General features: G+C 44.2%; 1 protein-coding gene across 1 annotated transcript; it reads right to left on the bottom strand.

Annotated features, from left to right (window-relative positions):
- Positions 1-6,425: 6,425 nt before the first annotated feature.
- LOC123447825 (probably inactive leucine-rich repeat receptor-like protein kinase At5g48380) lies at positions 6,426-10,517 on the bottom strand. Its single transcript, XM_045124512.1, has 3 exons — positions 10,249-10,517; positions 7,977-8,850; positions 6,426-7,686 (listed from the first exon to the last, which is right to left on the bottom strand). The coding sequence occupies exons 2-3, from the start codon at positions 8,793-8,795 to the stop codon at positions 6,685-6,687; spliced, it is 1,821 nt and encodes a 606-aa protein (XP_044980447.1). The 5' UTR covers positions 8,796-8,850; positions 10,249-10,517; the 3' UTR covers positions 6,426-6,684.
- Positions 10,518-13,231: the final 2,714 nt, after the last annotated feature.

Below are 13,231 nucleotides of genomic sequence, written 5' to 3' on the forward strand. Positions count from 1 at the left end.
GGGCCCCTCGGGCACTGTCTTGCGTTGATTACGACTCAAAAAATTCACATATATTCCAAAAAAATCGTTGCAAATTTTTATCGCGTTTGGACTTTGTTTGATATGGAATTTCTGCGAAACAAAAAACACACAAAAACAGGAACTGGCACTGGGCATTGGGTAAGTAAGTTAGTCCCAAAAATAATATATTTTTTTGCCAAAAGTATATGAAAGTTGTTGAATATTGACATGAAACAATCAAAAATTATAGATACGATGAAGACGTATCAAAAGATAACAAGTAGTAAAAGTGAGCATGAACGGCGTTGCAATGCTTGGAAACGAGACCTAGGGTTCATACTTTCATTAGTGCAATCTCTCAACAATGCTAACATAATAGAATCATATGATCATCCCTAAAAGTGCGATGAAGAATCACTCCAAAGTTCATAAGTAGCAAAGAACATAAGATGAAATTGTTGCATGTAGTAGAACCACCTCAAATTTACCATTTTCGATCAATCTATTGAGCTATTCCTATAGGTGTCACAAACATCCCTAGAGTTCGTACTAGAATAACACCAATGATAGACATCAATCAACCCTGGGTTAATTATTCGAATGCATCAAACAATTTCAGATTCATCATATTCAATCCAACACAAAGAACTTCAAAGAGTACCCCAGGACTTCTATCGCAGAAAGTAGGACAAGAACGTGTATCAAGTCATATGCATAGATTACCCCATTGTAACCACGGGAATCCGCAAGTTGATTACCAAAACATATATCAAGTGAATCAATAGAACACCCCATAGTCACCACAAGTATCCACATGCAAGACATACATCAAATGATCTCAAATCCAATATTCAATCTAACATAACAAAATCTCAAATGGAAAGATTCAATTCATCACATCAAGATAGCATGGGACAAACACCATAGGATCCAACTATATTAACAAAGCATGTGATACATCAAGATCGTGACATCTCAAGAACGCACAAGAGAGAGAGGGAGATCAAACAAATAGCTACTGGTACATACCCTCAGCCCCAAGGGTGAACTACTCTGTCCTCGTCATGGAAACCATTGGGGTGATAAAGATGGCCTTCGGTGATGATTCCCCCTCCGACAGGGTGCCAAAACAGGGCTTCAGATGAGTTCTCTTTGGTACAGAGGCTTGCGGTGGCGCAGCGGAATTTCTAGGTTAACTTTCAGACGTTTTTGGATTTATAGGATTTTTCAGTGTTGGAATCACGTCAACCGGAGCCACGAGGTGGTCCCGAGCCATCAGGGCACACCGAGGGGGGGTAAATGCGTCTTGTTGGCTTGGCACCAATAGGTGCCCCCTCTGGTGGTTCTTTGATCCGGTATTTCTTATTTGCTCCACAAAAAAATTCGAACAATTTCGAGAACTTTTATTTTCTGCACAAAAAACAACACCTTGATATTTCTGCTGAAAACAACATCAATCCAGATTAGTTCTAATTAAATCATATAAAGTGCATCAAAATCATATAAAAGTATTGTACACATGGGTAAATATGACATGAATACTTCATAAATTATCGACACGTTTGAGACGTATCACTAACCATCTGAGATTTTTGTTTTGCTCGAGTCTTTTTCGCTACAACATGACAATGCTAGTCGATGATAACGGCAAGCAAGAGCCAATGATGCGAGAGACGTTGTAACCACGGTGACCGCAAGCTGGAGAAAGCAGGCATTAGATATGCATCCATGGTGACCGCGCGTTGGGATCCACTGGCATCCGTGCTATACCCCGTCGGCGGGAGCCAAGACCACGTAGGTACTCATATACCTGGCCAAACGGGCCGGCCCGCCAGCCCGCCACGCCGGCATGGCACGGGCCCGGCCCGGCACGATTTAAACGGGTCATGCCAGGCACGCGGCACGCCTCGGGCCGTGCCTGGGCCTGAGGGCTGGGCACGCGGGCCGGCACGACACGGCACGTATAATTTTTTTTATATATATAGAATAAAAAAACCTAATATAGGCCAAAATCGGCCCAAAACACAGCCCAATATATTAAAATAGGCCCAATAAACAGCCTAACGGGCTAAAATCAGCCCAATAATAGCCTAAAAATAAAAAAAACTAATAGGCTAGCGGGCCTGGCGTGCCTACGGGCCGGCCCGTATAGCCTTCGTGTCGTGCCTGGGCCGGGAGGCTGCGCCGGTGGGCCGGCACGGCACGGCCCGGCTAATAATCGGGCCCAGGCGTGGCGTGCCGTGCCTGGCACGATTATGGTGGGCTGGGCCGTGCCGTGCCGGGCCGGCCCGTTTGGCCAGGTCTGGGTACTCATAGGTCATGGCCACGAACTATGGGGCAAACAATACTTCTTGAGGGTTGGAAGCAACGAGCCAGGGGACATTGCCCTGCATGTGGTGAGCATGTGGGTTTCCCCTTTTTCTACGAGCGCTATGAGGAAGAAAACGGCACGGGGAGAGAGAGAACCAAATCTAACGGCTCCACATGCCTAAATCGGTCGACTGGGTCCGACCGACCGAAATTTGGGCCGGTCGTCCGGCGCCGAGCACCGACCTTGTTTGATTGGATGCAAATTAGAAGATCAGACCCACCCAATCGAATTCGGGTGGGTTGAATAGTTTAGTTAGGCTAGCCATATTGAAAGTAACATATGTTGTAACATACATCCTCGTGCGATGTTAATAATGGTCCTCATTCATTACAAGCTTGTGCCAAAAGTCTATAGAAAAATGTCCTAGAACCATTTTAGCAATGTGGGCCTATCAAGGAAGGATACAAAATCATTGGTTCAAACACATACACAAGTATTACTAAAAAACATACACAAATAAAACCTTCCTAGTAGCATATTTAATTGGTTTAGAGTTAGAGCTAGGTCATCGTCTACGGAGCTTAGATATTTGCATTTTTTGTGTACCAGTGTTATTGCACATTCTTAGCAAGTTGTTAGGCCCGTGAATGGCATGTTCTGAAACTCGGATACCAGGCCAAACTTTCAAGTCTAATCTCCTTGACATGGTTTGATGTAATCTATTTTACTTATGATTTTGATTTTCCATTAATCCTTAATTTAGAACAAATGAGGTGTATATTTTTTGGCTACCCATATGGTGTCGATAATTCATGAGGAAGAGAACTACACTGAAGGTACTCCGTCCGTTCCATTGAAGTTCTAAGTTTGTGTCAAGTCAAACCTCCTCAAGTTTATCAATATCTACAACATCAACCATATGACTTATTTGATGTTGTATATGTTAGTACATCTTTCTATAGACTTGGTCAAACTAAAATATGTATGACTTAGGACAAACCTAAAACTTCAAATATTTTAGAAATAAGGGAGTAATTGCTAATAGTTTTTTCCTTCTGGAAAAACTACACTATGTACCTCAGATACAACACATATATACCTTGTTCCCAAAATCCTAATGTTAATACCACACATGGTTTTTCCAACTACTTCCATTGTTAACTAATATAAGATGTTTTTGATATTGTAGTATAGACTACGTACAGACTCAAATGACTGAACAAACACACTAAAACACTTGTATATACATCTGATTCAGAAAAAGAAAGTTACTGAACGGAGGGAGTAACTTTTAGGTTTATAGGCTTAAAGGCAACTTCAGGGATAGGCACCATCACCATTGTACTCCATGTGTAAAAAGCACTCCCTCCATAAATAAATATACGGGTTTAGATCATTAAAGTCGAAGGGAGTAGTGATCTAAAGATTCTTATACTAGTTTACGTAGGTAGTAAGGGCCAACTCCAACACAGGCTCCCAAATCGCCCGGGTCTATCCGTTTTGGCCCAAACGGGCAGATGACACGACCCATCGTACGGGGGAAAACGGATATTTGTCTGTTTTCTGTCCGGTTTGGACCAACAAATTTGGGTTGTGTTTGCACCGAAATGGACAGCACAAGGACGGGTGGGACGCGCGCCCTTGTCCTCTCCTGGCCCGCCCGTCAATGACACAGACGGCCCTTTTCCATTCTAGTGCTCTTCCCTCCCCCCTCGCCATCATTGCAGCCGCCGCCCGCACCCATTTTCTCCAGTCGCATTCCTTGTGTTCTTGCTAGGCCGCCCAAACCACCACCAACCGATGGCATAGACTACCCACTCAAAACATTTCGGAGGAGTTCTTGCCGGTGTTCGTGGCTCTTCCGGCGCAGAGAGAATCTACGACCGCCGACTACACCCGTCGACCTCTACATAGCCGCACGACACTGCCCCCAAACGCCAACCTTGTCTGTTGCCTATGAGGGGGAGCTCGAGGTGCTCTTATGGTCCACGTATCCATCACAACCACAAGGTGTTCGACACTTTGCTCACAGGGTACCATGGATAGTGCGGATGAGTATTTTTTTTCCACAACATCATTTGTTCATGGGATGAATCGTCCTTGGATGACGAAGACATTGTGGTGGTTGTGTTGGTCATCAACGACATATTTCTAGGCAGCGGCCTCGGTTTAGGGGATTAGTCCTGGGTCATGCTCCAGCCTTGAATCGCAATAGGGAGAGCGGCCACACCATGCTCTATGTCGATTACTTTGAGAATGGCCCGCTCTACAAACCACATCATTTTCGCCGTCGATTCCATATGGCGAGAGATGCGTTCAATCGTATTAGGGAGGGACTGGTACCATATGACCCACACTTTGAGTGCAAACTGGGTGTCCTTGGCAAGCTTGGGTTCTCCTCTTATCAGTAATGCACTACAGCTATCTGCATGCTTGCGTATGGAATTCCAGGCGATCACGTGGATGAGTATGGGCGTATGAGTGAGTCCACGTTCCTACAATCTATGCACAATTCCTGCACGGCTATGGTGGCAGTGTTTGGTCCTGAGTACCTGAGAGAGCCAACTGTCGCTCATACACATACATTGTTGTCGACCAATGCCTAGAGGGGCTTTCCACGCATGATTGGTAGTTTATATTGTATGTACCTGAAGTGGAAGAATTGTTCATTTGCTTGGCACGGGCAGTACAAGGGGCATGTGAAAGGTGCCACCGTCATACTAGAAGCGATGGCTTCACAAGATCTGTGAATATGTCATTCTTTCTTCGGCATGGCTGGTTCACACAATGATATCAACATGCTTCAGCATTCTCCTTGCAGAAGGCCACTCTTTAGAGGTCAACTTTGAGATCAATGGCAACCATTACAACAAAGGATACTACTGTATCTATCCTCGGCGGTCAACTCTTGGGAAAACAATATCCAATCCGCAAGGAGAGAAGAGACACTAATTTTTCCAAAATGCAAGAGAGTGCTACGAAGGATGTGGAGCGTGCTTTTGATGTGCTTCAATCACGGTGGAGGATCGTTTGAAACCCTGCACTCACATGGAGCGTTGAGAAGCCTTGGGAGATGATGACTGCTTGTGTGATCATGCACAACATGATCGTGGAGGATAAGTGTGCAGACAACATCTACGACTAGGGATTTGATTTTCACAGTGAAAATGTTGAGCGAGAGCACCAAGAACCGGCAACATTTGAATAGTTTACCCATTTTCATCATGAAATGCATGATTGGCATACTCATATCCAGCTCCAGGATGACTTGGTTAAGCACATGTGGACTCACATTGACAACCAGTAAATGTATCAATTCATTTAAGTTTCATCTATTCAAGACAATTTCAATTAGATTGTAAAACTACTCCTTCCGGTCCTTTTTACTCTGCATATTAGATTTCGGTCAAGTCAAACTTTGTAAAGTTTGACCAAATTTATATTAAAAAATATCAATATCTACAATACCAAATATATACATTATGAAACTACATTTCATAAAGAATCTAACAATATTGATTTGGCATGGTGAATGTTGATGATTTTTTCTATAAGTTTGGTCAAAGTGAAGATACTTTGACTTCAGACAAAACTTATATGCAGACTAAAAAGGACCGGAGGGAGTATTTGATAGTGTTCTTACTTGAACATGGAACTATTTTTGTTTGTAAAACTATTTAATTTAGTTTTTATTTGAACATTGAACTATTTGGTTTGTAAAACTATTTGCAATGTTTGATTTATAGTGATCATAATCCTAGGCCTTTCCCTGACCGTGGCGGACAAGATGCGTCTGTGCGTTAGGCGCACGACCAGCACATCTAGAAAAATGGTTGGATGTCACCCCATTGTCATACCAAACAGGGACGAAATCATCTAGAAAAATGGTTGGATGTCACCCCATTGTCATACCAAACAGGGACGAAATATGAAGAAAACGGACATGAAATATGAAGAAAACGGACGTCCGTTTGGGGTCATACGTTGGAATTAGCCTAATTGTTTCAAACAGCACGTGTCTTCTGAAAAATGAAAAAAATGCGTGTCCCTATCTCCAGGGCCCTTTCGTAAGCAAAGTAATCATAAGGAAAAAATGCTAAAGAGCACATCAAACTGACCACTGCAAACTGCGTACTTCTACAAAAACTTCAGGTGTTGGTTCGTCTCACACATATCTTACAAGTACAGAACGGGAACATCACAAGTCACACATCTTACAACAGCATGCTATTTCCAGGACCATGAGCATTGACCGAGCTTCCAATGGTTTCGCTAGCTAGCGAAGGAGTCCAGATAGTACACCACTACCATATCAACCTGATCATTCACAAGATGCAACAAACACGCAGCATCAATTTACCATACAGACCCGTCTATTTCGCTACAATAAGCTCATCCAGCTTCTTAGAGTCTGCATCCTGCGGTCGGAGCGCCAGTTCATCATCAGCGGCGCTAAAATGGTATTTCTCCCCAACAGCTCTCAGAAGCTGGTACACTTCAAACATTGTAGGTCTTTCCTTTGGAGCAGAAAGCACGCAGGAACAGGCGACCTTCAGAACTTGAAGCAGCTCGGCGTCACTGTTCTTTCCAATCAGGGACTTGTCCACCGCATCTTGAAGTATAGAGTTGTTTGATAGGTATGTTATCCAATCTACCAAACTCCCTTTGAAATTTTCTGGGGCCTTTGATACGCGTGTGGGCTCTTCACCAGTGACCAGTTCAAGTAAGACTACACCAAAACTATAGACATCCCCTTTTGGCGTGGCAACAAGGGTGTGCGTGTACTCAGGAGCTACATAACCCAAGTCGCCAAACTCGCCATTGACGAATGTGCTCAGGTGGGTGTCGATTGGATTCATAAGCCTTGCCAGCCCAAAATCCGAGATCTTCGGCTCATAGTCATCATCAAGTAGTATGCACTTGGAGCTAATATTGCGGTGAAGAATGCGGGGGTTGCAACTGTGATGAAGCCACGCCAATCCTCTACCAGCCCCGATGGCAATTTTTAGCCTCATTGGCCATTCCAGAGCCTCTCTATCACTGCCTTCATGGTGTAGTTGATCATACAGTGAACCCTTGGGCATGTACTTGTACACCAAGAGCCTCTCTTTCTTAGCAATGCAGTAACCTAATAGTGGAACTAAGTTTCGTTGCCTCGCGCTTCCCAATGTTGACATCTCGGACGTGAATTGGCTCTCTGAATGCTGAGTATCTTGCAACCTCTTGATAGCAAGGAATGAACCATCAGGAAGTGTAGCTTTGTACATAGTTCCAGAATGAACGGTTCCAATAATGTTTTCCTTGGTAAAATCACCTGTTGCCTTCATCAGATCATTCAATTTCATCTTTGAAACTGATATCTCAAACATTGATACCTGTAATGAGAATTTACAGAAACAGATGTGACAATGTAGCCAACCAAAAGTTTGTATGCCTAAGCTGATAAGTCATGTTTTCGATACGTCTGGTGCTTCAAATAAATGGCTGACAGCTATACTTCTAATTAAATATGATGCAGGTTATTCTTCAAGACAAAAGATATATGTATAAGAATATTCTGCTTTTGTATTTTGCAAAAACGTTAATCTGATTAGAATAAATACTGATAATTTGGTATCTCCAGTTCTGGATCTTCACAAGTGTGTGTGTGGGGGCGGGGGCATACCTTCACTCCTTTTGCTCCCTTGATAGACTTCGCCCACTTATTTTCTTCCACGTCCTTTTCCTTCTTTCTGGCAGGTATTTTCCGCAAGAAAATGAATAAAATCACACCAACAATGATTAAAGTGATGACTGCACCAGCAACAGCAGAACCAGCAATCACCCCTGTACGACTGCTTGAAGAGGCAGTGCAATCACCGCTCAGAGGTTTCCCACAGAGGTCTTGATTTGCGAAATTGGATGATGAGAATTTGCTCAAAGGTGATGGGATCTGGCCTGATAATTTATTGTTAGCAACATTAAACTCGGTTAAGCGAGAAAGACCAGCAAACTGCCCTGGGATTGCTCCAGTCAGCTTGTTATTTTGTAAACTGACAACATTGAGATAAGTGCAGTTAGCTAACGATTCTGGAATCTCCCCCGAGAAGCTATTATAAGAGAGATCAAGGTTTGTAATGTATGGAAGCCGTTTTGAGATGTCAGCCGGGATTGGCCCGGAAAAGCTGTTGCTTGATAGATCCAGCGAAGTCATGCTACTACAATTCTCGAGCCCATCAGGGAATTGGCCCTTAAGATCCATGCTGCCAAGCCGAAGAGAAAGAATCCTGTTTTCATTAGGATGCCAGCACTCCACGCCGTTAAAAGTGCATATGGATCCTTCTTTGTTGTCGTCAAATGTCCAATGCAACTTGTTGTTTGGATCAACCGATGCCTTCAACCTCTTCAGACATTGGATGTCAGTTACTGTGCCATAGCATGGCCGCCAGAGCATGAGGAAGAGAAGGATTTGGACCAGAGCAGCATAGAAATACCGAAGGGCCATCCTGGTGTGTTCTCTACTTCAACGTCGAGAGTTTACCATGAAGCTTGGTCAGTGCCTAAAAGGAAATATGTGACAAATAATGAAAATCTGGGCAAGATAAATGTAAACCAAACATGTAAATTCCAACAGAGCATACTGAATTTAGCAATACACAAGCATTAAAATATGGAAAAATCTAAGGAGAACAGCTTTCCCATGCGGCGGCTCACACAGCCCCATGCGCATGCAAGAATCTTCTACCTCATGCTTGCATCATTGCATTAAATGTTTTTTTGAAATTTAAAAATGATTTATCTCACAGATTAATAATATGATTGAAGATTCGCCTTCACCGTTAGATTCGTTTCGACGAGACCTTCAAAATAAGATCCCATGTTGACATGTTTCGTTGATTTTTTTCGTCATTCTTAGTTGCCACATTTATGTCATCATAGTTGTCATCTTACGGGCGTACAATTGTCACAAAAATTATACATAGTTATCGGAACAATAATTTTATACTTTTTAAATTGTAATGTTATGTGGAGCTAAAAAATGGGTATTAAAGCACCAACAATAAGCAAGTAAATGCATGAAACAGCACAAGTACAATGAATCAAGTTTTTTAGTGGGGTATGTCGACATTCATAAACCTGATAGCCAAGTTGATTTAATGTGAAAACTATGTGATAAATAATGTGACAAGTAAGTGATAGTAATCTGGCAAGTTCCGACGAAAACAAAAGTTATCGAAACATGCCGACATGGGATGTAGTTTTGAAGATCTCATCGCGAAAAAGTCAATAGTGAAAACGGATCATTAATTGAGATAATGGTTTGGAAGATAAATATATTTTTAAATGCAAAATCAAAAGAATATGTAATGATGTCATACTTGTGTAATGTTGCATTCATGCAAGAAATGAATGGAAGGAAGCATGCAAGAAATGGATGGAAGGAAGCTGCCGTACGGGAAGACTAATATGGGGGGCGCTCCCTAGTGAAGACCAAAAAAGATAACCAATGAGATTCGTAGCGCTAATGTGTCCGACAGAGCATATCATAATTACCTGCCCGACTTAATTAAGATGCACAACGCATGGAGGTTGAATTATTGCATGAAGCAAGTCAAACACAAAAATGCTGGAAGCAAAGTTCTTGAGGGCTAAAGGACTGTCTAATTCTTGTAAGTGGCTGTAGGTAGGTAAGGCAAAACTGAATAAAAGGAATCTGGATCAGAACAACGGCGCTGGGAAACCAAATTAGCCGCTCACGGATCCATCTAACGGACAGAAGGCGAGGACTGCAGCGAGACTCGGATTTGGTTGCTCGCGGCACAGAACATGGAAACAAGACAAATCAGGGGAAAGTGAAATCGGCACGGGGGCGTTTGGCCGGTGGCAGCAAAGCAAAGCAGAGGGTGGATGCTGCTGGGTTGCTGGCCGGGAACGGCGAGAGCGCGGATGAAGGGTACCTCAGCGTCCCGCCGTCGTTAGCGTCGCGGCCGCCAACCGATCCAGTGTCGCGAGCTCGCCGTCGCGACCAGCCGGGCCGAGCCGATGGTCGATCTCGCTGCAGCCTCGCCCTCGTTGCCAGCCGGCCGCCACGCTGACTGGTCAAGCAGGGGACGGTGGAGCTCCCAGTGGATCCCGGCGCCTCCCGGTCGCGGTCGTCGAGCGTGTTTTGGGGGTGGGAGTCAGAGTGGGGCGGTGGCGTGGTTCGAGGTTTCGGGGGTGGAACCGGAGCGTGGACTGAACTACGGTGACGGGAGTGTTTTTTTTCTTTCGAGGGTGTGTGAGAATGGGGCCCAGTGGTCGGTCACTGCATATGGACCACCTAAGCTAGTCAACTAAACAGTGAGCGAAAGTAAGGCTGGACCAAAAGCATCGCGAGGTTAGGCTACCCATAATGGAAGTATCATAGGCAGTATCATGCATGACAACTAGGTAATTTCGATGAGGTGGCATAGAATTAAATGAAGAAATAGAGGGTTGAGTATGAAATCATGATACCGTATCATATTAAATGATGTGCTACTTATGTGTCTTGCATGGCAATAAATGAATCATCCTATGATACTAAGGTTGCTCATAGTGGAGAGTAACATATAGTAGTATCATGCACATGTTACTATTGTACTCCCTCATTTCCGGTTTATAGGGCTCAAATCTGAAATCTCATCAACCAAGGTGAATTGTGAGTGAATGACACTAGCTTTAACTACTCAATTAAATATTACTCACATATTCAATTTCCAAGGCAATAAATGTAGCATCTTCCTTCTCATTGGACTTGGAAGTGGATGTAGAAAACGATGTATGCATAGCCACTCATCTCCTTTCTCTAAATTCTATGTATTAAATATGGCGTGGGACTCAAAGCACTTTAACTCAATTAGACTCAAAATGAGCCTAATATAATGGAAATCTGGAAATTTTAAGATGAGCCCTATAAACCGGAAAGGAGGGAGTATGATACTACATTCATAGTGCATAGTAACATAAATTAGTATCATAGATGATCTCATTTATTGACATGCATGACACATAGTAGCATAGCATTTAACATGTTAAGGTATCTAACTATGTTACTGTAATCCTCTCTCTCTCTTCTTTAATTACTTGCCACATCACCATGTTTGCTAGTCCCAAGACTATGTTACTAGCTATGATACCCCACTATGGCGAGCCTAACACATGATACTATGCATTACGGTTGTGGTATCATACACTAGTATCATATGCATGATACTAGTATATGATACTACCCATTACAACCAGTCTTAGAGCAGCAACTCGTGAAAAACGCAATAAGTGTAAATTTTCCGGACTTTGGATTGTTTTTGTTTTTTATCAGATCAGATCCCAGTCCGGCCCGTAAATATTTTACGGTGGCCCACAAACACCTCCCTCATACGGTATATATGCGGTTCACGTGTTTGAAACGGATTCAAACTCTATCCCTTCGTCGCCGCAAAATCCTCATTCTTCACCGCATTTCTCGCCGCGTGCGCCTCAAATACGTCGCTCACACACAAATCTACGCGATGCGGAACACCGGTAGCCATGACGACAACGACCTCGAGCGGGCGCGTTGCTTCATATCCGACGGGGCACGGAAGCGCGCCGCCCTGCAGTACACCCGTCACGGGTTGACATTGCTGCTGTCACGAAGGACTATGACCGCGCGCATGGGCGCCTCTTCTCCGCCGCATGCAGCTCCTCTGGGGCGTCCAGCTTGCGCTCCTCTCTCACCCCGGTGAAGAGGGAGCCAAAGGAGTCCCCCGGGCCCAAGCGGTAAAGAGGGAGCCGAAGGCCGAGGCGGGGCCAGAGCGGCGGGCCAGTGGCGTCGTCGGGCCGGAGGACTTCCTCCCCCTGACGAAGGCGGGCGTGATTTTGTCCGCGATGCTCGTACGGTGCACAAGAGGAGGAAGCGGAGCAGCAGCGTCGCCGGAGGGAGAAGGAGATCGATGTCCTGCTCTAGGGTAGGGCCTCGCATCAACCCTCGCCTTCAGCGAGAAAGAGGAGGAGTGGCGCCGCGAGGCCGCTCAGCAGGAGCGGATCTTCGTCGACCTCACCTCCGACTCCGACTCCGATTGAGCGTCGTCGTTGGTCAGCTACTGCAGCTTATGAGCTCCAGCGGACTCCATTTTGGCTAGTTCTGGGGTAGGGTAGCTATGACGAGGTCCGACGAGCTTTCATATGTACATATATCTATGTTTGTGTACGAACGATCTTCCCCTATGTACGAATGATCTATGCTCTGGCCAGCTTTGTGTTCTATAATTTGTCACGTGAAAGTTGTTATTCAAATTTTGCAGTTCTCGATACGGTTTCTCCTATGCGGCAGTGATTTTGAGCCCGTATAGACCCTGGTGCGCGAACTGTAAACAGTTCTGTGGAATAGGGTGTTGGAAATATGCCCTAGAAGCAATGGTAAAATAGTTATTATTATATTTCCTGTTACAATATAATCGTTTATTATCCATGCTATAATTGTATTGAATGAAAACATAGATACATGTGTGGATACATAGACAAAACAATGTCCCTAACAAGCCCCTAGTTAACTAGCCAGTTGATCAAGGATAGTCAGGGTTTTCTGACTATATGCAAGTGTTGTCACTTGATAACTGGATCACATCATTGGGAGAATCATGTGATGGACTAGACCCAAACTATGAACGTAGCATGTGATCGTGTCATTTTATTGCTATTGTTTTCTGCGTGTCAAATATTTGTTCCTATGACCATGAGATCTTATAACTCATTGGCACCGGAGGAATACCTTGTGTGTATCAAACGTGGCAACGTAACTGGGTGACTATAAAGGTGCTCTACAGGTATCTCCGAAGGTGTCTGTTGAGTTAGTATGGATCAAGAATGGGATTTGTCACTCCGTGTGATGGAGCGGTATCCCGGGGCCCACTCGGTAATACAACATCACAAACAAGCCTT

The sequence above is a fragment of the Hordeum vulgare genome, chromosome 4H (genome assembly GCF_904849725.1).
Source record: "Hordeum vulgare subsp. vulgare chromosome 4H, MorexV3_pseudomolecules_assembly, whole genome shotgun sequence".
Classification (NCBI taxonomy): domain Eukaryota; kingdom Viridiplantae; phylum Streptophyta; class Magnoliopsida; order Poales; family Poaceae; genus Hordeum; species Hordeum vulgare.